The sequence below is a fragment of the Hyperolius riggenbachi genome, chromosome 6 (assembly GCF_040937935.1).
Source record: "Hyperolius riggenbachi isolate aHypRig1 chromosome 6, aHypRig1.pri, whole genome shotgun sequence".
Classification (NCBI taxonomy): Eukaryota; Metazoa; Chordata; class Amphibia; order Anura; family Hyperoliidae; genus Hyperolius; species Hyperolius riggenbachi.
In genome coordinates, this window is record NC_090651.1 from 294,531,825 (window position 1) to 294,558,527 (window position 26,703).

Genomic DNA, 26,703 nt, shown 5'->3' on the forward strand with positions numbered 1-26,703 from the left:
CCGGCACCACCTAAACTGGGGGGGGGGGGGTCTATTCTGTTATCTGGGGAGCATGGCTGGTTCTTTCGCAAAAAAAGTAGGCAGTTAAAAAATGTGACAGATGACAGGTTTTGGGCCAGTCCATCTTTTTAAGGGGGATTCTCAGGGCTTCGTTTGTTTTCAACAGCATTTCCTGAACAACAGTTGCAAAATCTAACTGACATAATAGTGTGCAAGTGATTAGGGAGGCCGGCTGGTATCTTGCTATTTTGGCAGTTAAACTGCTGTTCAGGAAATGCTGTTGAAAACAAAGAAAGCCCTGAGAATCCCCCTTAAAGTGACTCCGAGTTTAATCGCACATGCGCCGTGCTGTCAGCCGGCCGCCGTCATGACGCGCGGCGGCCGGCGTGTGAAGTCATTCGTGACGTATAAGGAAGGAGAAGGCCCGACACTCGCCAGTGTCGCCCGGGGGACCGGCCTGTACGCGCTATGCGGACAGCCGCCGGGAGAAGAGCCAGGAGGCCGGCGTGGGACGTCCCGACCAGGGCTGGGATGGAGAAAGCCCCAGGTAAGTTCAAATTTTATTTTTAGTCTGAGCTCGGAGTCCCTTTAAAAAGATGGACTGGCCCAAAACCTGTCATCTGTCACATTTTTTAACTGCCTACTTTTTTCGCGAAAGAACCCCTTTAACACACATGGCAGACAACCATAACAAATGTACGTAAAAAGGACATGCTTTTTACAGGGGAAGGGGGCTCTGATCGGGGGGGGGATTTGGCACAATTTCAGCGTTTACCATAGGCGCCATATGACCCAGATACCTCACTACCTCACATTACAGAATAAAATTCTAATCTTTCATTTTAAATACACATTCACATTTTATCAATTGTTAAAACTTTGGAACTGCCATTTCCAACATACACTAGCCCTGTGATAGACTATGTTCTAACTCAGAAATCACAGGACAAACTTTGTAAGGACACAGTGATTCAGAGGTTATTTGTTGCTTACATTTACTAAAAGCATGGAGAAGCTAGACACATGACTAATGTGGTCAGACTATGACTCACAAGTGTTGAAATCTTTATAACCTATTGTTCACTTATATCCTGACACTTAGGAATCTGAATAAATCAAACACTTTACAGGCATTCAAATTTATTATACTACCAACTCCCAAGATGAAAGATGGGGATGCAAGCAGAGCATTCCACAGGTTACTAGACCATGTCCGACCACTACTAATGTCTCCTCTGTAGAGCCAACAGTGTGGCCACATAACTCTCCTCTACACATGGGTGTTGCCCAGTAACTAAATAACTCATCATGAACCAGGACTCTGGAATTTTAATAGGTGGCTAAAAAACTCCATTTATAAAAAAATAAAAACACCTTTAAGTGAGCAAAAAGTTGCTCTTGTAACGCAGAACTTCAGCTCATTGAGTGAATATGGGCCAGTGCACACCAAAAAACGCTAGCGTAATCACAAACGCTCAGAGCTTCTTGGAGTGATTTTTTAATGTGATTCTAAGCATGTGCCTAGCAATTTTTGGAGCATTTTGGTGCAGTGTTTTTATTTTTTGTTACAGTAGAGCTGGAACTTAACAGCTTCTGTAACAAAAAACGCTTGGAAAAAAAAAAAAAAAAAAAAATCGATCTGTTCTAGCGCTTTTCAGAACAATTTTCCACTTTTCTATACTTAATATTGAGGCTGAAACGCCTCAGAAAAGCGCAGAAATGCTGCAGGAACCGCGTTTGCGAGAAAAATCACATCGCTCTGGTGGGATCCATCAAATACATTAGCCAAGCGCTTTTCAAAGCGCTCAGAAGCGCTCTTGGTGCGCTCCAGCCCTATCAAAGCATGTGTTTAAGTCCCTGGAAAGTCAGGCACACATGCAAAGCTGCTGGTGTAAAGTAACTGCAAAGCCAATTAAACAGCCCACCGATCAAGTGCAAGGACTCCCTTTACCCATTTGTCTCAGCATGAGTAGAACAGGTTTCTACCAGCCCTATCCTGCCAACGGATATGAATGAGCGGTTCGTTCTACTAGGCATGCACAGACCATAATCCAGTATGGATGCAATTGTCCATGGCCAAGGAGTGCAGCTATAAAGCAGAATACACACCAGAGGATGGATCGGGGCGCCTCACAGCGCCACCTCCCGCTGAATGGTTCCTCAAGCCATCTTCCTGCCCACAGGAACACGCGACGGCACACCACGAGAGTTCAATCCATTGACATTCAGCCGATTCAATCACTGATCATATCTGCTAGAAAATCACTAAAGCAAACAGTGACCAATCCATTTCTGGTTATTTATTATTTGGTTGACTGCGCAGTAAGGAAAATTTTGCTTGATCCGCTGTGGGTTGGGAGCACGTCGCTAGCGGCGACTGATTTGGCAGTACCCACACCTGTTCCACCAGGGTGTGTCTGTGAGCACACTGTGCAGGAGAACTGAGAGTCACACAGAGTTTCTCGTTCACAGAGGAAAACGCTGTGCATGAGCAGTTCCATGCTACTGTGAAGGCTGTCAGTGCGCCTGCGCTTATTCACAGACAGGAGCACTGCTACACTAACCTATTCAACAAGTCCTAATGAAAAAGGTTCAGAGGGTCCCAGCGCTGGAACAGCATTCTTCAAGGAGGACGGAGGTGTATATTGAGGCAAGTATCTATCTTTTGCCTTCAGGTACTCTTTACCTATCATCACATTGTAGTGGTGACATCAGAATGCATCACTGTGAAATGTCACTCATCGGATCGAGTTTTGAACCCTGTGGATGACAATCATTTCGCATGTGTATGCATCTTTAGTTAAAATTAAGCTCAAATGTTTGGACAATGCACTGCTAGAAGCAGTGACAGATCATACATGATTAGATCAGCTGTACTGCACTCTCCCAGGGAGAGGGTAGAAGAGAGGAGAGGGGAGGCAGGAGGCTTTGTGCAGCACCCCAGGACCATGCAATCAGCTGATATTACACAGCAGGCTTGCAGCTCAAATTTGGTCAGGCATAGATAGCAAGTTGACGTAGGTTAGCATACCAATAATTCGAATTATCGCTTTATTTCATTTAGTCAATCCACAATGAAAGCTATCATGACTGACTGAATGGAATAAAGAGATCATTTGAATTAATGGTGTGCTATCCTACTTTGACTTGCTAAGCTGAATACTTGGCGACTTGGCTGATCACCGTGGTTAAGCACCCAGGATATAAGGCAGTGATGGATAACCTTGGCACTCCAGGTGTGACTACAAATCCCATCATGCCTCTGCCTCCCCAAGTTATGCTTAGAGCTGTCAGAGTATTGCAATGCCTCATGAGACTTGTAGTTTCACCACAGCTGGAGTGCCAAGGTTAGCCATCACTGATATAGGGTGTGATTCATTAAGCTGCACTGTTAAGCAGGGCACCTTAATGTGAAGGAGCGGCCGCGAATGCATGCCTTACATAGCAGTGCTCGCTGTTATGTAAGGAGCGTGCCTTCCTTACTTAGTTACTATGTATAGGAAGGCACACGCCTATCTAAATAAGGCACGCTCCTGAGGGCATACGAGAGATAACGGCGCTGGAGACTTGGGTGCAGGATACAGCCGGCATATGGCTGTTCCTGCTGCCGCACAAGTCCCGGCCGTATTAAATACTATTCCCCCTCCAGGCCGCCATGGATGGTGGGGAATGAAATCATTTGGCTTTCAGCAATTGCTGGAAGCCGAATTAACAGCAACTTCAGCTCTGTCTTCTGACGGCGCTGAAGTTACTCCCTGTGCTTGCTATAGCCGTAATTCCCATTACGGCCTATGGTGGCGCCGGCTGTGCCCAAATCTCCTGCGCTTGTTTCAGTGTGTTCGTCCTGAGGAAAGCACGCTCCTTACATAGCAGAGAGCGCTGCTATGTAAGGCATGCATTAGCAGCTGCTCCTTCACATTAAGGTGTGCTGCTCTGTAAGGCATGCATTAGCAGCTGCTCCTTCACATTAAGGTGTGCTGCTCTGTAAGGCGTGCATTAGCGGCTGCTCCTTCACTTTAAGGTGTGCTGCTTTAGCAGCGAGCGCTGCTATGTAGGGCATGCATTAGCAGCTGCTCCTTCACATTAAGGTGTGCTGCTCTGTAAGGCATGCATTAGCGGCTGCACCTTCACTTTAAGGTGTGCTGCTTTAGCAGTCAGCGCAGCTATGTAAGGCATGCATTAGCAGCTGCTCCTTCACATTAAGGTGTGCTGCTCTGTAAGGCATGCATTAGCGGCTGCTCCTTCACTTTAAGGTGTGCTGCTTTAGCAGTAAGCGCAGCTATGTAAGGCATGCATTAGCGGCTGCTCCTTCACATTAAGGTGTGCTGCTTTAGCAGCGAACGCTGCTATGTAAGGCATGCATTAGCGGCTGCTCCTTCACATTAAGGTGTGCTGCTTTAGCAGTGAGCGCTGCTATGTAAGGCATGCATTAGCGGCTGCTCCTTCACTTTAAGGTGTGCTGCTTTAGCAGCGAGCGCTGCTATGTAAGGCATGCATTAGCAGCTGCTCCTTCACATTAAGGTGTGCTGCTCTGTAAGGCATGCATTAGCGGCTGCACCTTCACTTTAAGGTGTGCTGCTTTAGCAGTGAGCGCAGCTATGTAAGGCATGCATTAGCAGCTGCTCCTTCACATTAAGGTGTGCTGCTTTGTAAGGCATGCATTAGCGGCTGCTCCTTCACATTAAGGTGTGCTGCTCTGTAAGGCATGCATTAGCGGCTGCTCCTTCACTTTAAGGTGTGCTGCTTTAGCAGCGAGCGCTGCTATGTAGGGCATGCATTAGCAGCTGCTCCTTCACATTAAGGTGTGCTGCTCTGTAAGGCATGCATTAGCGGCTGCACCTTCACTTTAAGGTGTGCTGCTTTAGCAGTGAGCGCAGCTATGTAAGGCATGCATTAGCAGCTGCTCCTTCACATTAAGGTGTGCTGCTTTGTAAGGCATGCATTAGCGGCTGCTCCTTCACTTTAAGGTGTGCTGCTTTAGCAGTGAGCGCAGCTATGTAAGGCATGCATTAGCGGCTGCTCCTTCACTTTAAGGTGTGCTGCTTTAGCAGTGCAGCTTAATGAATCAAGCCCATATACCCATGAAAGGTGTGCCACTTTGTACCTACATACCTTCGATTGATTAGGCATAGATGTTGGGGTTGCTTGTACAGACATTAAACAACCAAAATGATCGTTTCAGCTGTCATACCTTCAATCACCGTGCGACTGCCCTATGAATAAATCGCATGACTATTGGTAAAAGATAAAAAAAGAAAGCTGAAAGCAAACCTGAACACAGAACTTCCTTTCTGCTCTACATAGATAAGCAACAGCATAACCACCTTTAAAAGAAAAATATTTCTGTTACAGCTGATACGAATTCTGCAATAAATCTGCAATGTGTCTACTTCCTGCTTAACATCCTGTGTTTACAATATTCGCTGCTCTATCGTGGCAGCCAGCTGACACAGCTGCAAGATCAAATTACAACTTGTTATTAATCACAGGTGATGGGGAATCAGACAGGCTAAACCCTCTAAATACATACAGGGTGCATTTCTCTGTGTTTCCTTTTGTCCTGTGCAAGAGTTCAGGTGCACTTTAATACAGCACTAGTTAAAGTCACTCCAAAGAAGATAAACTGAAACTAGCACACTACTTAGTAAAAGTTTCTCTCACTTCTACGACAATAAACCACATGTAAAACAAAAATAAAGGTTTCCACCAAAATAATACGCTTAAAATATAAATGAAAACTAAAAGTATACACACAGTCATAGGATAAATGCTGTCCTTCAGATGACAGTTTACAGCAATCAGCGTACAGAAAAGATGCCCAGTTTCTGCCAAGCAGCAGATCTGTTCTATTGAGAAGGCAGGAGAGTGAACAAGCAGAATATGTCCATTAGTTGCTGACAATAGCTGTCAGCCAGGTAAATAAGTGGATCACTGAAAAAAGGACTTTGATGGCAATGGGGGACACCTATACTTGCAATCGATTTTTACCAAAAACAATCACTAAAGATCATTACGCCCAGCAGAAATGTAGCATGTGTACGTAGCTTACAATTGCGTGAATAGTTGCTAAAATAGGTCATCACCTGCATTTGGACACACCTGCAGCTTATGTTCATTAGATTTTTATGCAAAACATGTAACTATCAGTTGAGAATACTCAATGTAGGTCAAAGAAAGTCTTCACACTAGTTCAACGTGACAATTTATTCTCTAATTTATGCATAAAGGACATGGTGAGTTCCTCTACCCTCACCCTCCATATGAATCCCATGACCTAACACAGTATACAGAAAGCTAACAGGTATATTTTCCTGATACTGAATGGTAAACCATATACCACCTAACTATTAGATAGCTATATTAGATAACAACTAGCCTTAAGATCAGACAGCTCTGGATGAATATGACATGCCAATTCTAGGGGCATTGTACAGATGACCCCTTTTTCTGTGGACTCTTCCACATAGACATAGACTAGGGAAGTCTATTATAGATGAAAATTAGGTGTAGAGTCTTGATATTTTTAACTTTTTCATTGCTTTCACAAAGAATGGCCATTTGTACCCCATATCAATAAGCAGTGTCATGGTTTTTAATAGATTTTTGCAGGGCTGTGGAGTCGGTCCAAAAATCCACTGACTCCGACTCCTCAGTTTAGGATTCCACCGACTCCGACTCCTCGACTCCGACTCCTCTAATTTGCATATTACAATTTTGTTGGTTAAAAGTATGTAACATGAAATTCGTCTCTTAACTGCCAACGCTTAGGAATTTTACAAGACAACTGAAGTGAGAAGGATATGTAGACTACTATATTTATTCCCTTTAGACTAAAATTAGTCCTTGGTAAGAGTACTTGTAAAAGGTACAAATCGGAACAAAGAACATCTATCAGGCCCTAGGCAATGTAACCGTGGGTACATGTAAGAATGATGTGCAGGTACTCTGCAGGGGAATGAGGAGATTCTTCCTCTATTACACATTCTTCATGCACAATCTGAACAAGGTTTATGGGTGACTGACAACACCTCTATGTTCAATGTGCACAGCATTCTCAGTGGATTCCCTGCAGCTCTGTGGGGAGTGCATATGTAGAGTATAGTACTACTGTGTAACAAAGTAAACCTGAGACAGATGAAATTAAAGTTTTATACATACCTGGGGCTTCCTCCAGCTGCCTTCAGGAAAATCAGTCCCTCGTTGTCCTCCTCCACCACCTGGATCTTCTGCTATGAGTCCAGGTACTTGAGCCAGTCGGGCGTAGTGCGCATGCACACACTCCGCCGCCAGGAGCATACTACACCTGTGCAGCACTATTGCGCAGGTGCAGAATGTTCCTGGCTGTGGGAACGGCATGCGGCCGGACAGCGCTGACTGGCTGAATTACCAGGACTCATAGCAGAAGATCCGGGTGGTGGAGGACAGCGAGGGACTGATTAGCCTGAAGGGGGCTGGAGGAAGCCCCAGGTATGTATAAAACTTTACTTTTCATCCGTCTCAGTTACCCTTTAATTTGTAGTCACCAAACCAAATTTTAACATATCAAATTATTTGATTTCATTAGCAAAGGGAGTGCATACATTTGCATAAATCAGCATCAATGCAGAATTATTTCCATCTCGTTGACCATCTCTATTAGTGACACAGCTACACATCAGGCTTTATTCTTACAGCATAGATGTTATTTAGTGTATATATAAGAGATTTCTGTGTACACATCATATATACAGTCACAATCAGATATGTATATCTGACCTTAAAAATACGGGGACTGCTTTATTGAAGCAGCACAAGTAACTAATTTTGATTGGTTTATTTCATTTTTGTGGACTAAGCACAGCTATTACTGTATATATACTGTATATATACATTATTTTTAATGACTATTATCTGAGAAATAGAACATTTTATCATATTTTTTATTTTAATTACAGTTACAAATTCATTAGGAGTCGGAGTCGGAGCATTTTTTACCGACTCCGACTCCAGGCACCCAAAATTGCCCGACTCCACGACTCCGACTCTATGACTCAGACTCCACAGCCCTGGATTTTTGTTAGATTAGCAGATAGGTAGCTCAATACATAATTATTTCCGACAGGTCTGATCTGATTTTTAATCGTTTTTTTTTTTTAATTTGTATAAAAGCGATCAAGAAATTGATCAGAAAAATGATCGAAATCAGATCAGACCTGTTGAAAATTATCTATCGAGCTATCTATCTCCTGAAAAAAAAAACTCATTGTGAATTCCCAGCATAATCTAATAAAGTAATTGCACAGTGTATGCCTAGTTATCTAAATGACCACCTTCCCCCCTATTGTTAACCTGATGTCTAAAACTAATCTTCCATATAATATTAATACCTTCCTGGCATCCAACTCCAACATCCACCTCTTATGATAACCTCTGCTTGATGTCTAACCTTCATCCAAGAACCATGTAATTAAAGTCATCCCCTTCACAATCTATGCCTAACTGATGCTTACAGCATTCTGGTTCAAGCAGAATGCTTTGAATTAGGTTAGTACCATTAATTGGTACCATTGATACCATGAATTGACCCCAAAATATAAATAAAATAAAAAGGGTACCATCCCAATTCAAAACTTTCTTTTATTGATGGCTAAAAAGACAAGACAAATAACATTTATATCACGCTTTTCTCCTGGCGGACTCAAAGCGTCAGAGCTGCAGCCACTAGGACACGCTCTATAGGCAGTAGCAGTGTCAGGGAGACTTGCCAAAGGTCTCCTACTGAATAAGGTGATACTGAACAGGCAGAGCTGAGATTCAAACCCTGGACTCCTGTGTCAGAGGCAGAGCCCCTTACCATTACACCATCCAGCCACCACTTTACTGCTGTCCCTGGTTCAGGTTCCAAGCACTGCGGGCAAAATATCAATTAGCTGGGTGCTGGCATCAACTATGTTAGAGCCAAATGCCAGCGACCAAACCCCTAGCGCCACAACACCCTGCTCTGGTCCATCTGACCTAATCTTTTTAAAAGAAACAGTGGCAGTGTTGATTTTAGGTAGGATAATTGAAGACCCACATACAGCAACTTCTGCATCAAAATATCCAGCATACAATGAAAAAAAGGAATTAAAATACTCTCTGATAGGCTGCTGGATCTCAAACCAGTCACATGGAAACAGGGGCGTAACAATAGACCCTGCAAGGGATGCCTCCGCAGGGGGGCCCAAAAGCCACAGGGAGCCCGTGGGGGGGGGGGGGGGGGAGTTTGAGAGACTGACAGCTAAGGGCATGGAGAAAAAAAATGTATTCTGCTCTCACACCATTGTTATATTGACTGTGTGTGTCCACCTCACAGATAAGGAATCACACACACTTTGGAATTTGTACACTGTCCCTGCTCCCTAGGGTTCGTAAAAAAAAAAAACATCTGTCTCTCACTGCTGCCAAGTTCTGATGACTAGATGTACAACCTTAGAAACAAAGGAGTCCCATTTTGAAAAAAAAGTTGTAGACTTTCCCTTTTCAGCAAAAGGATTCCTAGATTCTTATCACACGGGCTAATGACTGTATGGCCTCTGAATACTTTTACAACACAATGGAGTGGACATTGTTGTCTTACTGTTGCTGTTTCATTGAGGGCTTTTTGTCTCATACTGAGTCCAAGTTCTTGTAATAACAGTATCAATCAGTGACATTCTGAATGTTTTGCCTAAGTTACAGTGAATACTATATCTTATGTTCAGCATGTCATTGTTGTTACTCCATATAGCATGTGCTCTCATGTAGTAAAATAATACAGGTGTGTGTGTGTGTGTGTGTGTGTGTGTGTGTGTGTGTGTGTGTGTGTGTGTGTGTGTGTGTGTGTGTGTGTGTGTGTGTGTGTGTGTGTGTGTGTGTGTGTGTGTACTGGAAACAGAACTGCGACTAGGGACTTGTCGGCTGCAGGGGGTTGGAGGAAGCACCGGGTAAGTAGACCTGGGGGTAGCATAGATTGCCTGACATTTCCTTTAAGTCGAAGCGTTTTTATCTGCATGGGGAAAACACATTGGTCCTCAGTCTTCCTGTGCAGAAAGATAGGGGGTGGGGGGCCCCATCCAAAGTTTCGCAGGGGGGCCCAGTGAGGTCTAGTTACACCCCTGCATGGAAAGCAACACTATCCTATGTCTGTGACCATGGTGACAGATTGCCCAGAAAGCTTGTGACCTAGGAGTGTATAAGGCACTAAAAAATGACCACAAAGCCCTCTTACAAAGATGCTATGCAAAACAGAAGTTTACCTTCTTAAAACAGAAGGTATTTACGATTATTCAGGTTGAAGTGAGCATATGGGCAAGCATGCTGGTGTAGTGGTTAGCGCTATCACCTTGCCAGGGCAATATCTGCAAGGAGTTTGTATGTTTTCCCCATGTCTACGAGGATTTCCTCCAGGTACTCTGGTTTCCTCCCACATTCCAAAAACACAAAGATAAGTTATTTGGCTTCCCCCTAAATTGGCTCTAGACTACAATACAAACATAGACATACGACTATGGTGGGGATTCGATTGTGAGCCCCTCTGACAGGCAGTTAGTAGCAAGACACTAACAAGATATGTGTGCGCTGAGCAAGATGTCAGCACAATATAAATACTAAATAAGAATATGAGTTGTTTTTTTTAGCAGTGACACACGTTCACACATGCAGGTGTCTTGTTTATCTCAGGGTATTTACAGGATGCATATTGTTTGCTTAAAACATACTGAACAGAATTAGGAACTAGGAAAGGACTCTATTGAAAAAGCCTGTGACACAGACAGCCTATGCAGCGCGTACGTACGAAAAGGGCGTCGGGAAAAAAGGGCGCGTGGTATAAACGATAAATGGAAATATCGTTTATAGAAATTATTGTGTAGAATTTCGTTTATAAATAGTGATTTAAAAATGTATAAATCACTAAATAATGTGTATGAGATCGGCAATTCTTAAAACGTTAATCTTCCCTGTTTGTAAAGTGAAACTTATATTTTCGTTTATTAAAAACCCTCCCTGTACCTATCCCTAACCCCTAGACCCCCTGTTGGTGCCTAAACCTAAGACCCCCCTGTTGGTGCCTAACCCTAAGACCCCCCTGTTGGTGCCTAACCCTAAGACCCCCCTGTTGGTGCCTAACCCTAAGACCCCCCTGTTGGTGCCTAAACCTAAGACCCCCCTGTTAGTGCCTAAACCTAAGACCCCCCTGTTAGTGCCTAAACCTAAGACCCCCCTGTAGGTGCCTAACCCTAAGACCCCCCTGTAGGTGCCTAACCCTAAGACCCCCCTGTTGGTGCCTAAACCTAAGACCCCCCTGTTAGTGCCTAAACCTAAGACCCCCCTGTAGGTGCCTAAACCTAAGACCCCCCTGTTGGTGCCTAAACCTAAAACCCCCTATGGATAATAATGTTTTACAGACATGAATAAATAAAGAATGTAAAGAAAAAAAATGTAAATTATTTTTTTGGGTGGATAATAATGTGTTAGAAATGTTTTAGAAATAGTGATTTATTATCTTCATAAACGTTATTCGTCACGGGCTCATTTTGTAAACTTAAATCATCACAAACATAGTTATAAATCCTTAAAAATCTCCGGGCGCCGTTATAAATCCTTAAAAATCTCCGGCGCCTTATTTTCCCCGTTCAGCGCCCATTAAACGATATTTATAATGAAAGTGAATGGGGCGCCCTTTTTGTCCACTTGTCTCATGCGCCCAAATCTACTGCTTCCCTATGGAGCATCATCATCAGCAGCAGCAGCAGCAGCAAGAGAGGCAGAGGAGAGCCCTGCAGCAGCAGCCCAGGTCCAGCACTCACCTTGCGCTATCCTCCAGTGGTGCTGGGGAAGAGGACCCCGCTCCAGGCACAGTCCTGGCAGGAAGAGATGAGGAGGGACAATAGAAGCAGAGATAATCAGGCAATGAGCGTGCAGCAGACTGTGCAGGGAGGCAGGCTGGAGAGGAGCACAAAGGAGCCCAGTGTGAGCAGCGCCGCACCGCCTGCTGCTGCCTCCACACAGGAAGTGAGGAGCCGCAACTCTACAGAGAGAGCGCTGCGGACCGACTCACTACAGCTCCTGACGGTCACCCAGCACTGCCAATCAGCGTCTGCGGCCCATGACTGTGCAGCCAACCGGCGAGAGGAAGGGGCGTTTGTTTGTCCCGGGGTTGCCACGGTGCTGCCGAGTGCCGAATCCTTGTATTGGTTAGGTGCGAAAGTCCAGTGATGAGATCAGAGACATGTGACCGGAGCTGCGAGTGACGTCACGGTGCTGCATCATCGCGCTACGTTCTGTTGTAAGTGAAGTAGGGTAAGGTGGGCAGGGAAATTGTGCAAAACTGTTAGTTCTCTTCTCACCAGCAGCCTCCCTATCTGCTGCAGTAATGCTGTGCTGCATGGAGCAGGGAAGTGTGTGCAGGAGGAGAATGCTACATCACTCCACCAGCAGCCTCCTATCTGCTGCAGTGATGCTGTGCTGCATGGATAGGAGGAGAATGCTACCTCTCCCTCCACCAGCAGCCTCTCCATCTGCTGCAGTAATGCTGTGCTGCATGGATCAGGAGGAGAATGCTACCTCTCCCTCCACCAGCAGCCTCTCCATCTGCTGCAGTAATGCTATGCTGCATGGATCAGGAGGAGAAAGCACCTATTCAGTAGGAGACCTTGGGCAAGTCTCCCTAACACTGCTAGTGCCTATAGCGCGTGTCCTAGTGGCTGCAGCTCTGGCGCTTTGAGTCTGCCAGGAGAATATAAATGTTCTGTGTTTGACTAGCAGCCTGCCTGCAGTAATGCAGTGCTGTATGGATCAGGGCAGTGTGTGCAGGAGGAGAATGCTGCTTTAGTCCACCAGCAGCCTCCTATCTGCTGTGCTGTAGGGATCAGGGCAGTGTGTGCAGGAGAAGAATGCTACCTCTCCCTCTACCACCACTTCCGCAGTGCTGTATAGAGGATATATAGTCTTGTCACTAACTGTCTCTCAAAGGAGCTCACTATCTCATCCCTACCATAATCAAATGTCCATTGTAGTCTAGGGCCAATTTAGGGAGAAGCCAATTAACTTATCTGTATGTTTTGAGGATGTGGGAGGAAACCAAAGTACCCAGAGGAAACCCACGCAGACACTGGGAGAACACACAAACTCAGTGCAGATAGTACTCTGGCTGGGATTCAAACTAGTGGCCCAGCACTGAAAGGCGGGAGTGACATGTCCGCCAAAGTGAGATTTTGGGTTGCATTTATTACACTGTGGTAAGCAGAATAACATGTTAATAAAAGGGACCCGAGGTGAGAGGGATATGGAGGCTGCCAAATGTATTTCCTTGTAAACAATGCCAGTTGCCTGGCAGCCTTGTTGATCTTCTGGCATAAGTAGTGTCTGAGTCAAAACCCTGGAACAAGCATATAGCCAATCCATTAAAACCTGAGTAGGCTGACCTTATCTGCTGCAAGCTTGTTCAGGGTCTATGGTTAAAAGCATTAGAGACACAGGTTAAGCAGGACAGCCAGGCAACTGGTGTGGTTTAAAAGGAAATAAATATGGCAGCCTCCATATCCCTTCCACCTCGGGTTCCCTTTAATGAGTAGAATGTAATGTATTGCATTATGCTCTACTTGTTGTGTGGTAAAACCCATTGTTTTGCTTAGGGCTCTTTCACATTAGACAACGCGCGCAGGAGCCATTCTCCCAGGGGCGGAGCAATAGGGGTTGCAGAGGTAGCGACTGCATCGGAGCCCTTGGGCCAGAGGGGCCCCAAAGGGCCCTCCCTCAACTACAGTATTAGCTTTCTATTGGTCCTGTGCTCAGACTAATCACTTCTATAGTGGTAATCATTAACAAACTGTTCCCCATCCCCTTTTTGCACCTCTGACACTGTAGTTGCCATTAGCAGCTTTTGGTGCACCGTATCAATTGTTATGTTATGCTTGAAGGCCCCATTGTAAACCTTGCATCGGGGCCCTCAGCTCCTTAGCTACGCCACTGCGTTCTCCTGCACACGTTGAATAGGCTGTGGCGTGTCGTCGGGGTGTTGCGGTGCACTGCTGAGTAGCGGCGGTAGTAATTAATTAACCCGACGGGAAACCGCCTATTCCTGACGATAAAAAGCTCCCGGGTGCGTCATACTGAAACGCAGCGTTGGGTATGAAAGGAAAAATGAAAGTCCATTTTACCCTGGTTAACACCGAAAAAAGGCTCTAGTGTGAAAGAGCCCCTTAGCGCAGTTTAGTGAATACAGCTCTTTGGCTGGTACTGTCTGCTTGCATGCTTTTAATGGACCTTTGCAGAGGACCTAGCAAAGAGATGTCTGTATGACATCTATAAAGTATATACAGTAGCAGTAAGGCCCGGTTCACATTAGCGGTCGCCGTCCGGAATCGCCGTGCCGGAGCCGGACCGCATGCAGAACGGACGGAACGGACGCACGGCATAGCAATGAAAGCCTATGTGTCCGTTCACATGCGTCCGTTTCGTCCGGACCGGACTCCGGCATAAGACCCAACATGCGCTATTTTTATCCGGAGCGGAGCCGGACTGCACCATCCGGCCAATACAAACCAATGAGAACCGGAGAGCGCACAACACACTGGCTAAAAATCCGGATGTTCTACCCCACTTCCTATGCGTATTGTAGCGGCGATTTTGGATGGGGACACATGGGCAAGCATTTTGGAGTGGAGCAGCAGTGATTTTAAACGTGCTGGAGATGTTGGCAGTATGTCGGAGGTGGAGGTGAGTGCTAAACAGTGGAGGGCCTGATTCCACAGGTCCACCTTCTGCTGACCTCCCAGACCCCAACATTTTTATTCCTTTTCTACTATCTTTTGCCAAACGGATCCGGATCGCATCCTGATGAACACCCGATGCAAACTGACCGGATCCGGATCCGGTCAGGTCATCCGGTCCGTTTGGCAGAGAACCGCAAGTGTGAACGGGGCCTTAGTCCACTTAGGTAGTGCTTTTTTATATTGAACACTTGCTTTGGGTACTTGTGTCTTGTCCATTTAGTCTATTGAATCACTGTATTCTTTTATTCAAGTTTTCCTACAACAAAACAAGGAAATGCTTTATTTTTAGCTTGTACTGTTCTCATGGCACTTTGGTGTGATTATGATTTTCTCTTTTGTGATACATCGTGTTCTATTGTATCCAGTAACACTCTGGAGAGGCAGAACAACCTTGATATTTTGCTGTGGGCCAAAAGGCACAAAAGCTCTCTACTGAAGAAAAAAAAAAAATGTCAAGAACAATACTGCCTGTGGGTGTACAGCTACACTCTAAATTGTGAATCTACAGAGCACAGAGGTGGTTATGTGACAGATGTCACAATAAGGTATTTTAGGACATTTTTAGAATGTTACAGTATAAGTTCTGGTCTACTGGGAAGGAAGGAGGGCATCTAGTTAATAAACTGGGCATCACGATGGTGTGGTGGTTAGCGCTCTCGCTCTGCAGAGCTGGGTCTCTGGTTCATATCCCAGCCAGGGCACTGTCTGCAAGGAGTTTGTATGTTCACCCCATGTCTGCGTGGGTTTCCTCTGGGCACTGCAATTTCCTCTCACATCCCAAAAACATACAGATAAGTTAATTGGCTTCCCCCTAAAATTGGCCCTAGACTACAATGCATAAAGTACAAGATACATACATAGACATATGACTATGGTAGGGATAAGATTGTGAGCCCCTCTGAGGGACAGTTAAGTGGCAATATTATATATATACTCTGTACAGTGCTGCAGAAGATATTGGCGCTATATAAATGCTAAATAAAAATGGTTTTGCTACACAGAAGCTGGTGCCTTCAGAGTTACATTTGAATTGCATTTCATTTTTCCAAACACACTGTCCTATTCTGCTGCCTTTGGATTCAGTTCCCATTTGCATTGTTCTCAGTGGCAGGCCTCTGCCAGCGAACAGCTCGTGGGTCAATTTGGCCGAGAGCATTGTTCTTCCCACTCAACCCACCTGCTGAGTAATGTCACTCACACACCACTCTGTTGGGTCTCCGAACCCCCCCCCCTCCCCTCCCCTTTCACCTGCATGGCAACAGAGCACGTCGATAGCCTGCAGGCTAGCGACACATCTGTACACTCTCAGCCTTACAATGTCGCCAGAGAGATCCATTCCCAATCCAAGCCCGGGGACATGCCTCGTATTTGTGTAGGAGGCTTAAAGTGTACCTGAGACAAAATCTAACTAAGCTTTTATACTTACCTGGGGCTTCCTTCAGCCCCCTTTAGGTCATTGGCTCCCTCGCTGTCCTCCCGGGCCACTCTGATCGTCAGCTGGTCGGCCTGCTCTCTTCCTTCAGTTGGCTGTCATGTTATACGGTTCATGTCCAGCTGCGTGCGCACCCCCATCGCGCTCCTGTGCCTGGGAGTGTTCTGCATCTGCGCAGTAGTACCGTGACGGAAGTGCGATGGGGGTCCGCGTGTGGCCAGGCCTCAAATGCGCAGTGCAGTGGCTGTCAACTGGCTGTTCCGTCTTAAACAAGAGACAAGACAGCCAGTTGATTGTTTGAGCAGCGCAGGACCTTAGCGAGGGAACCAGTGGTCTAAAGGGATCTGAAGGATGCCCCGGGTAAGTATAAATGCTTAGATTTCGTCTCAGGTTTCCTTTACAACACAAGTATTTACTGATTTCTCATTCACATGAACAAGAAGCAAACGCCCATAATGCATAGTTTCAGAACAGTGGGTGAAAAGTACAAATCATTCCTTTAGCTCACTGAAGGCCAGTCATACATCTGTTATAGCACATACAGTGTTCTCCCCAGAATTTCTTTCCAGCCGGGTGGCATGAAAAAGTAGCCGGGTGGCATGAAAAAGTAGCCGGGTGGGGTGTGATAACAGAATGCAGGGCTGGTGCTTCTCTGCATATAGCAAAGGAGAAGGTGAGCCGATGACAGCCGGGTGGTCACTAAAACTAGCCGGGTGGAGCACCCGGCTAAAAGAGCCTGGGGAGAACACTGACATATATAGGTTATAAAATTAACAGAGCTGTGGAATTCAACTTCCAGAAACCAAGCTTTCAATAGTGCAACATTATAATGCTATGCTAACATTTCTATAGCGCTTTACTCCTGCTGGACTCAAAGCATTCAAGAGCTGCAGCCTCAACGGCCCACTCAAGGGGCCGCCCATCAGTGTTAGGAAGTCTTGCCCAAAGACAGCTTACTGAAGAGGTACTGATCTTAGCCAGGATTTGAATCCTGGTCTTCCATGTCAAAGGCAGAGCCCTTAAAGGGATACTGTAGGGGGGTCGGGGGAAATGAGTTGAACTTACCCGGAGCTTCTAATGGTCCCCCGCAGACATCCTGTGCCCGCGCAGCCACTCACCGATGCTCCGGCCTCGCCTTCGGGTCACTTCTGGAATTTCAGACTTTAAAGTCTGAAAACCACTGTGCCTGCGTTGCCGTGTCCTCGCTGCCGCTGATGTAACCAGGAGCGTACTGTGCAGGCACAGACCATACTGGGCCTGTGCAGTACGCTCCTGGTGACATCAGCGGCAGCGAGGACACGGCAACGCAGGCGCAGTGGTTTTCAGACTTTAAAGTCTGAAATTCCAGAAGTGAACTGGAGGCGGGGCCGGAGCATCGGTGAGTGGCTGCGTGGGCACAGGATGTCTGCGGGGGACCATTAGAAGCCCCGGGTAAGTTCAACTCATTTTCCCCCAACCCCCCCTACAGTATCCCTTTAAAGAGACTCTGAAGTCTCAAAAAAAAGTCTTTTTATTTAACAAATATGTTTAATATCTTAGCCCTAACTAAACTGCCGCACTCCCGCCGCTGTAAACTATCTAAAGCCCCCCTAACTCGCCCTCCCTCTCCCCTGCAAAATCCACGACTTTCTTGGTTGTGGATTTTGCTGCCCTAAGCGCTTCCGTGTGAGGCAGGGCTATGAGCTGCAGCCCTGCCTCACACGCGTCTGTCAGCGGCGGATTAGATAGTTTACAGCGGCGAATTAGTCAGGGCTAAGCTATTAAACATATTTGTTAAATAAAAAGACTTTTTTGAGACTTCAGAGTCTCTTTAATCAGTACACTATCCAGCCACTACATAGAATGGATTTGGTTGCGTTTAGGACTGGTGGGAGCACCTTGAACGTTGCTGATTGTATTTCACAACACTTTGATTAGTGTTAAACCTGCTCCCCAGGGTGTTTGTTAGCACCCAGGTGTGGTCTGCTCTTGTTGAATTTTTCTCCTCATAGTTACTTTGGAACAGATACAGAGTATCTGAGCCTGGAGTCTTCTAATGTGTGTGCCCGCCACATTAAAATTTTTTTTAAATTGCAGCACCTTCCCTAAAGGCAGGTTCGGAAGTGTATGTTATACACAGGAACACCAGCTGCTTATAGTTTCCTGGCATGTGTAAGCCAGCAGAGTCTTGCTACCATCTTTGGGAATCGCAGAATCGTGGTGTGCAGATGCGCTGCCTAGACACTTTTATAAACTATGACATGTCTAGTCTCCTTCCATTCATAAGTAAAGTGTGCAGTGCTGCTTTTATAGAATATACCATAGATAGTCAGTCGGTTCGGAATGTGGAAAATCTCATCAATGATCTTGGTGTGGTATCTATAGACGATGTTTACGTGAATCCTAAAAAAACTGGATCACAATGCAGCAGGGATGTAAAGTTTCATTGCAGCCCATCGGTGTGATGTGACTGCTACAGTGCAGTATACAGTCCATAGACTATATGCCTGCACTGTGCATGTCGCCCAGTAACACACTGTATGCTGTGTCTTATGTTGTCAGAAATAAACATACTGCACCACTAAAGTACCACTATGAAAGGCCCCATTGAATAACTGCATTGCATTGTGATGCAATTTTATTGTTCGTTGTGCTGTGACAACAGACATAGTGTGAAAGGGCGGGTTTAGGCTCCCTGCACACTGCAAATCCATTCTGCGATTCTGTTTCCGATTCCGATTTGCAATTCCGATTTTCCCTGAATGCAATCAACAGAAAAACGGAGGAAAAAACGCAGCATGCAGTAACGATTAAAAATCAGAATCGGATGTAAAAAACGATTAAAAATCGGTATCAGAATCACATGCAGTGTGCAGGGAGCCTTACACTGAACACTTAACCACCCTGGCGTTCTGATTAAATCGCCAGGGTGGCTGCGGGGGGGTTTTTTTTAAATAAAAAAAAAACTATTTCATGCAGCCAACTGAAAGTTGGCTGCATGAAAGCCCACTAGAGGGCGCTCCGGAGGCGATCTTCCGATCGCCTCCGGCGCCCAGAATAAACAAGGAAGGCCGCAATGAGCGGCCTTCCTTGTTTTGCTTATATCGTCGCCATAGCGACGAGCGGAGTGACGTCATCGACGTCAGCCGACGTCCTGACGTCAGCCGCCTCCGATCCAGCCCTTAGCGCTGGCCGGAACTTTTTGTTCCGGCTACGCTGGGCTCAGGCGGCTGGGGGGACCCTCTTTCGCCGCTGCTCGCGGCGAATCGCCGCAGAGCGGCAGCGATCAGGCAGCACACGCGGCTGGCAAAGTGCCGGCTGCGTGTGCTGCTTTTTATTTCATTAAAATCGGCCCAGCAGGGCCTGAGCGGCAGCCGCTGGCGGTGTTGGACGAGCTGAGCTCGTCCAGACCGCTCAGCTGGTTAAAGGACCGCAATCCCGAAAATCGTAAAATTCAAAATACATGTAAACACATACAAATAAGAAATACATTTTTTTTCATAGTAAAATAAGCTATAAATTACTTCTCTCCTATGTTCCTGTCACTTACAGTAGGTAGTAAAATTCTGACATATCTGACAGGTTTTGGACTAGCCCTCCTCATGGGGGGTTCTCAGGATTCTTCCTTTATTTTTAAAAGCTTAGTAAATGGCAGTTGCTCCGTCCAACTGTCAAAATAATGTGCAGCAAGCATGGAGGCTGGCCAGCATCTTTGTATAAATCCTTTTCAGGGAGTGTCTTTATAAAGTATAAAGGCCATGCTGAGAATCCCCCACAAAGAGATGGACTAGTCCAAAACCTGTCAGTTCAGTCAGATTTCTGCTACCTACTGCAACATAGGAGAAAAAAAAATCATGCTGATTTTACTATGAAAGAAACATACTCTTAATTATATAAGATTACATGTATTTTAAATTTTAGATTTTTTTTTTTGCGTTAGTGGAACTTTAAAAACTGATACGTTTTAACTGATTAGTTTGCCTGCAGCATTGCCTTGTGAAGAAGCTGCGGTGGGAATGCTATGCTGCAATCTCTGTGTTGCTTTTTACACAATAAACACCAGCGACTGCTGAAGCAGCAAGGGGTAACGAGGACCCAATGTGGCAGTATGTGCGGCAGGTGACAGAGAAGCAGAGTGTTGGCTGTAACCATGGTAGGCAACAATCAATCCGGATGCTGCTCTCAATTTAAATTAACCACCCTGCCTTGCCTTGAGGAGGTCATATGATCAGATTTTCCTGGAAATCGATTAAGTGTATGTCCACCATAAAACGAAGTATACCTACTTTCCATAAAGGACCTCTGTTGCGAAAATCTTAAAATGTAAAATATATGTAAACATATACAATTAAGAAGTACCTTTCTTCCAGAGTAAAATGAGCCATAAATTACTTTTCTCCTCTGTAGCTGTCACTTATAGTACTGTAGGTAGTAGAAATCTGACAGAACCGACAGGTTTTGGACCAGCCCATCTCCTCATGGGGGGTTCATAGGGATTTCTTTATTTTCACTGTACTTAGTGAATGGCAGTTGCTCCGTCCAACTGCCAAAAAAGTGGTCGGTGAGTAAGGCCCCATTCACACTTGCGTTTTGGCATACAAACGGACCGGATCCGGTCCGTTTGCATCAGGCATGCATCAGGCTGCCATCCGGATCCGTGTGGTAAAAATAGCGAAATTACTATTAAAATTGTTGGGGTCAGCAGAAGGTGCACCTGGTGCGCCTGTAGAATCAGGTTCCTCCGCTGTTTAGGCCTCACCTCCACCTCCGACATACTGCCAAACAGCTCCAGCACGTTAGTCACTGCTGCTCCACTCCAGGAATGCTGGGCCCATGTGTCCCCATCCGAAATGGCTGCTATGATACGCATAGGAAGTGGGGTAGAACGTCAGGTGTTTGTATCCAGTGTGTTCTGTGCTTTCCGTTCCCCATTGGTTTCTATATCCTGATGGTGCAGTCAGGCTCCGGTCTGGGTGCGTGGGCCGGATGATCCGGACCCGAAAAATAGCGCATGTTGGAAAAGTGTCCGGAGTCCGGATCCGATCCGGCTCCGTTCTGTACGGAACGTACGCGTGTGAACGTCCGCATAGACTTTGCATTGCTATGCGGAACGTACGTTCCGTTTGTACAGTATACGGTCCGGATCCGATCAGGCGGATCCGGACAGCGAACGCTAATGTGAACCAGGCCTAAGGGAGGCTGGCCGCCATCTTTGCATAAATCTTTTTCAGGGAGTGTCCTTATAAACAAAGCCATTGCTGAGAATCCCCCATGGAGAGATGGACTAGCCCAAATCCTGTCAGTAATGTCAGATTTCTACTACTTACTGTAAATGCCAGCAACATAGGAGGAAAGTAATGGCTCATTTTACTCAGGAAGAAACATACTTCTTATTTGTATGTGTTTTAAATTTTAAGATTTTCGCGACAGTTCCTCTTCAAACTAATCCTCCTTACTAATTCTTCTGTGTTTTGTTGATTTGCAGGCATTCCCATTTACTATATGCGCTAAGGAGCTCGCATAGTTCACTTGTCTTCATAGCATACAGAGGTAAGAATCCGACTTCACTGCTTTCAAATGGTCATAGTTCTGCTGGATTTTGGTTTTCTGATGGCCATTGTTTCTTGAGAGCTGAGAGGAAGTTGTTAGCTTAGTTCCACTTTAATAGAGCCTCGCAGTAGGCGGCTTTCATTCGGGCTGAGGCAGAAATATCCAAGCCCAATCAAATCCACTCCACTGTGCAGGCGCAGACACTACATGCCTGCACAGTAGAGTGGATTCAATCAGGTCCTCCGTCTAAGCCTGAAAGAAAGCTGCTGCTGCTGCTACTACACCTGCAGAATGTTTATGATGCTGGAGCCCTGGCGGATGTTCCGCAGCTGACAGCACTGGAACGGAGAAGGATGTAAAGCCTCATTAAGATCCAGAGGTTTCCCCCTCCCAAGGTAAGTACCCCATAGGGGCACTTTTTTCCCTTACTGATTCTCTAAGTTTTAAGCAGTTAAGCTTGATACACACACCCAATTTTGATTGGTCAGTGATTGGCCAATGTTAACACTTCCATGTAGTGTGACAGCTTACCTATACACTCTGTTCATAGTATTCAACATTTGTTGTTCCTATACTACACAGATGTGGTAAACTGGATGTGTGTATCAGGCTTAAGACTTTCTCTGATGTGCTAAAATAACATGCGGAAATGAATATATTACAACATAATGCGTGAATCATCCCTTTTAATATTTTGCTGGAGGTGACATGGGTTCTGGTAGTAAAAGGGAGAGATTTCAGATCATTCAAAGGGTCTGATTCACATAGTGCCATTAAAACTGCTGTATGCTGGCTGTAGCAGCAGAGTACTGTGACTAACGGTACATGGGAAACCTTCAGGGGTGTAGCAATAGCCATAGCAGCTGCTATGGGGCCGGGAGCAAAGGGGGGCCAGGTGGTAACTAATGTATTCACCATTACCTTTCTTGTGTTCCTCCACCTTCCAACTTTGTCTCAGTGCTCATGAACTATGTGCAGTGTTGATCAGATGAGAATGTAAATTGCCCAAGTAACTCATATCCACATGGTGGGGCAGGTCGCATTGCTTAAAAGTGCCTAGTTCTAAGGGCCCCATAAAAGTTTTGCTATGGGGACCCATGAGCTCTAGTTTCGCGACTTACTTATGTAACATGCGTTACCATAGGAACTCTTGCATTACCCATGTACTGGGAATTGCACTAATTGTGCAGCACATGGTACTCTTCTGGTGTTAGTACCAGTAATACTGCCACATACTGCCAGTGCTCAGCCGTTTTACTGGGGTTACGTGAATCAGGCTCAAAGAGGGCAACTCATTTTAGGGGGAATTTCTGTTTGCAGACTCGGCCCGTCAGGTAAATAGAAGAAAAGAATTGCACACTACACCAAACTGCTGTTGAGGCCCCGCTGCCCAACACCACAAGCACTGCAAACCCACCGCCACCCAAAGCCTGCCCTACACACCACAACCCCCGCACTAGGCCACAGTCAACACTAACCAACTGCCCACAACTGTGCCACCCACACTAAGATGCCGCCCAGGGTACATGCATACTTACAACCTTCGGGTAGTATATAGGATTACTGGCAGATCAGCTGTTGCTTGCTAACTGTGAAATAAACTGTCAACTGGCCTCAGTGTGTGTATGCCGTGCATAATTACAACTGTCTTATTAGTTATATAGATAATGTAATGCATGTGCTACACAAAAATGGATTGTGAATTGAAAATTACAGTATGTTACAGACCATATGCATTAAAAACAAGGCTGAAAGAGGACCTAAATTCAGAACTTCCTCTCTGCTCTAAAATATAAGCAACAGCATAATAACATTAAAAAGAAAAACATTTGTTTGTGCCAAAGTTCAGGTCCACTTGAACTAAGTATATAATGCAATACTATATCACAATGAACTTGGATTTTATTTTTGGGATATTTATGAAGTATTTCAATTGCTTTTCAGGATGCCACTGTGCCGGGTGAAACACTGCCGTTCAAAGTGGAAGAGTAAAACAGATGATGTGACGCTGCACTCGTTTCCTAAAGAGAGAGAGCGGGTGCTGGACTGGCTGCAAAGGATCGATCCTGACTATGAAGATCATCAGGAGTTGGCAACAAAAATTCAGAGCAATAAAAGTGGATTGTATCGGGTGTGTTCTCTTCACTTTACGCCTGACTCCTATGAGCAACGAGGAATCTCACGTTTTCTAAAGAGGAATGCCATACCAACACTTTGTCTACAAATGGATTATGCAGAGGAGCACAGATATGCAAAAAAACGCAAGATCCAACATACTCAAGGGGCGTGCAGCCATGACTCCGTGCCAGTAACTGCTGCTATGGAAATGAGAACAAACCAAGCAGTCTACTCGCCGAAGCAGCAGCTCATTGAAGAATCCAACTTGTTGTTGTCAGTGGAGAGGATGCAGTTTGATCCCATTGTAGAAGTTGGTGAAAATTATGGTAGTGACTTAGCCATTTCCTCCAATGGGGACGTTGCCCTTTACCCTAAAACAACGGCGAAGAAATTTCGAAACATCTCAACATCAACTGAATATTTTCCAGGTCAGGTGCACAAGCAGACGCAATTCAATCGATTTATGGGTACAAAGAACCGAGCTACTCAAGTACAAAAAAGATTACCTCACAAGTCAGTTGGCATTCAATGTGAAATAGTCCCTCTGCCCATGTTAAACACTTCACAACTACAGTCAGGTGCAGATTTGGTAATAACAGAAGCGGTAAGCAGTGAATATCTAAGTACTCCAATAAAGAACAAGTCTCCAGATCTGTTCACAGTTCACTCTTATACCAATGAGGACAATCAGATCCTAAGTGAATTTCCTGAGGCTTCAAGCACCACATCACCAAAGTCTTCAGAAAAATACGACATTGGTGCTCCCACTAAGGAGGAACAAACAGATTACATACAAGAGATGAGAGTGAATGAGGATACTTATGTAGACCCTTTTGATGTTGATTCATCTTATATACTGTTACCAAATGAAGGCCCAATGATAAAACATGAAGAGGAAAAGAAATTCCTTGTCTTTGAGTCCTGTTTGGATAAATTAATTAGATGCTGCAAGTGCCAAGCTACGGCATCATGCCATGGCACAGTCGAACAAACCATAAAATATAGAGTTGGTTCCGCCATCTCCATAACCGCACAATGCACATATGGGCACATATTTCATCTCTGGAGAAGCCAACCATTCATTGGACACACACCTGTTGGAAATGTATTGATCTGTTCGGCAGTGCTATGCAGCGGATCCAACTTTCCGAAGATAGACACTTTCCTCAACATTTTGGGTTTATTGGGAATTTGCAAAAGAACTTATTATAAAAACCAACGCAAGTACCTGTTTCCCACAATTGAACACCACTGGTTAGTTGATAGGAAGGCCACCATCGATGCTTGTGCAAACAGGCCTATTGCCCTTGCTGGGGGTTGTCAATCTGATTCTCTGGTTTATTTATCAAAGTACTGCTTGTATAGTTTTTTAGAGCATAAAACAAACAAAATTATTGATTTTCAAATTGAACAAAGGGAGCATGGAATGAGTTTTGTGTCGCTGGAGAAGAAGGCTTTTCAGACTACATTGGACAGACTCCTGTGTGATAAACTTAATGTCCGTGTCTTGTGCACTGATCGAGGCTCTTCAATTCAAAAACTCATTCGACACAAGTACAATTTTATTAAGCACCAGTTTGATGTATGGCATTTATCCAAGTCAGTGGCTAGCAAGCTTGCCATGGCCAGCAGAAAATCATGTTGCTCTGAGCTAGCTTGGTGGATTGAACCGGCCAAAAACCATATGTGGTGGGCTGCAAGTACAAGCTGCAATGATGCTGAGCTGCTGAAGGAGAAATGGACATCCATTATATACCATGTAACAGATAGACACAAATGGGATGACTACAAAATCTATCACAAATGCCATCATGATGAACTACATCAATCTGAAGAATGTAAAAGAGCCTGGCTTAAAGCAGGCTCACCAGCTCACAGCAAAATGAAAGAAATCATTATGAGCAAGAGACTTCTTGCGGATTTGGAACACTTGTCTCTTTTCTACCACAGTGGCCACCTAGAAGTGTTCCACAACCCGGCACTGAAAGACAAACCCAAGCACCCTCACCATGTTATCGATGGCATAGTTGCTCTTACTCAATTAGCCATCTTGGACCACAATGCTAGTGTGGACAGACAACAGACAGCCATGAAATTTCAGAGAATAAACGCTGTGCAAGAAAGGACTGCGTGGCATGGAATTACTTACCACAAAGGAAAAAAAGAATGGGCAGATGAAAATATATATGAACCAAACAGCCACTGTTTTTTAAAGGCAATTATTTCAGATGTCCTGGAAGTTGCAAGAGGCGGTAAAAGTTTTAAATGGCAATCTCGGAGACAGGAAGTTCTTGAAAGAACTCAACAGTTCCACATCCTGAGAAAAAAGGAAATTTTGGACACATTTTGAATGAGGTTTGCTCAAAATACTTGAAAAGGAAATGGGTCACTACAGTTTATCAGAATTGTCATACTACTTGTGTGACTAGAATGACTTCTTTATGATAAGCATTTTATCTGTGGCAGTCAAGAACTATGAGGAGTCTATTATCCCATTCTTGTTGAATGCAGCTACATTTTTTATATTTCTTCTGTGGAAGAAGTCTACACTGTTCACATTAAGTGAATATAATTTAACCTCTATTAATCAGAAGATAATTCCATAATATTGCTTTCCCTGTGTGAAATGAAATACCCATAATGCACTTCAGGAGAGTGGAGCCCAGGAAATCTTTGGTTTTATGGAAAGGCAGTCCCCTACTTACAAACAACTCGAGTTACGTTTCAGAGATACAGTACAAAGTTGTCTTCAAGTACAAAATATACAATACTGTTTTTAGTTACATATTTTTGTTGTTAAATCAAATGTTACAGTATTACATACACTGTCATATGTAGTTTAAAACAACT

General features: G+C 45.0%; 2 protein-coding genes across 6 annotated transcripts in view; one reads left to right on the forward strand and one right to left on the reverse strand.

Annotated features, from left to right (window-relative positions):
• SPHK2 (sphingosine kinase 2) overlaps positions 1–23,319 on the reverse strand; it is a 71,800-nt gene extending 48,481 nt beyond the window's left edge. Inside the window, exons 1-2 of one of the 4 annotated variants that reach the window (XM_068241082.1) lie at positions 23,274–23,319; positions 5,272–5,324 (exon numbers count right to left, since the gene is read on the reverse strand). The gene's annotated coding sequence lies outside the window, so the exon portion shown is untranslated. Of the gene's footprint in view, positions 1–5,112; positions 5,227–5,271; positions 5,325–11,807; positions 12,205–23,273 lie in introns of those variants that run through there. The other 3 variants (XM_068241083.1, XM_068241080.1, XM_068241081.1) reach the window with 3 other exon arrangements.
• On the forward strand, positions 313–26,703 carry LOC137521610 (uncharacterized). Of its 2 annotated transcripts, none has more exons than XM_068241078.1 (3): positions 313–547; positions 21,671–21,735; positions 23,680–26,703. In XM_068241078.1, exon 3 carries the CDS (start codon positions 23,681–23,683, stop codon positions 26,201–26,203), a length of 2,523 nt encoding a protein of 840 aa, XP_068097179.1. In that variant the 5' UTR covers positions 313–547; positions 21,671–21,735; position 23,680; the 3' UTR covers positions 26,204–26,703. The 2 variants fall into 2 exon arrangements, with proteins under 2 accessions (XP_068097179.1, XP_068097178.1); XM_068241077.1 differs by lacking the exon at positions 313–547 and adding an exon at positions 12,023–12,286.

Bases quoted from the DNA above. Each gene is read 5' to 3' on its own strand.
- LOC137521610 (XM_068241078.1), top strand. From the start codon at position 23,681: ATGCCACTGTGCCGGGTGAAACACTGCCGTTCAAAGTGGAAGAGTAAA.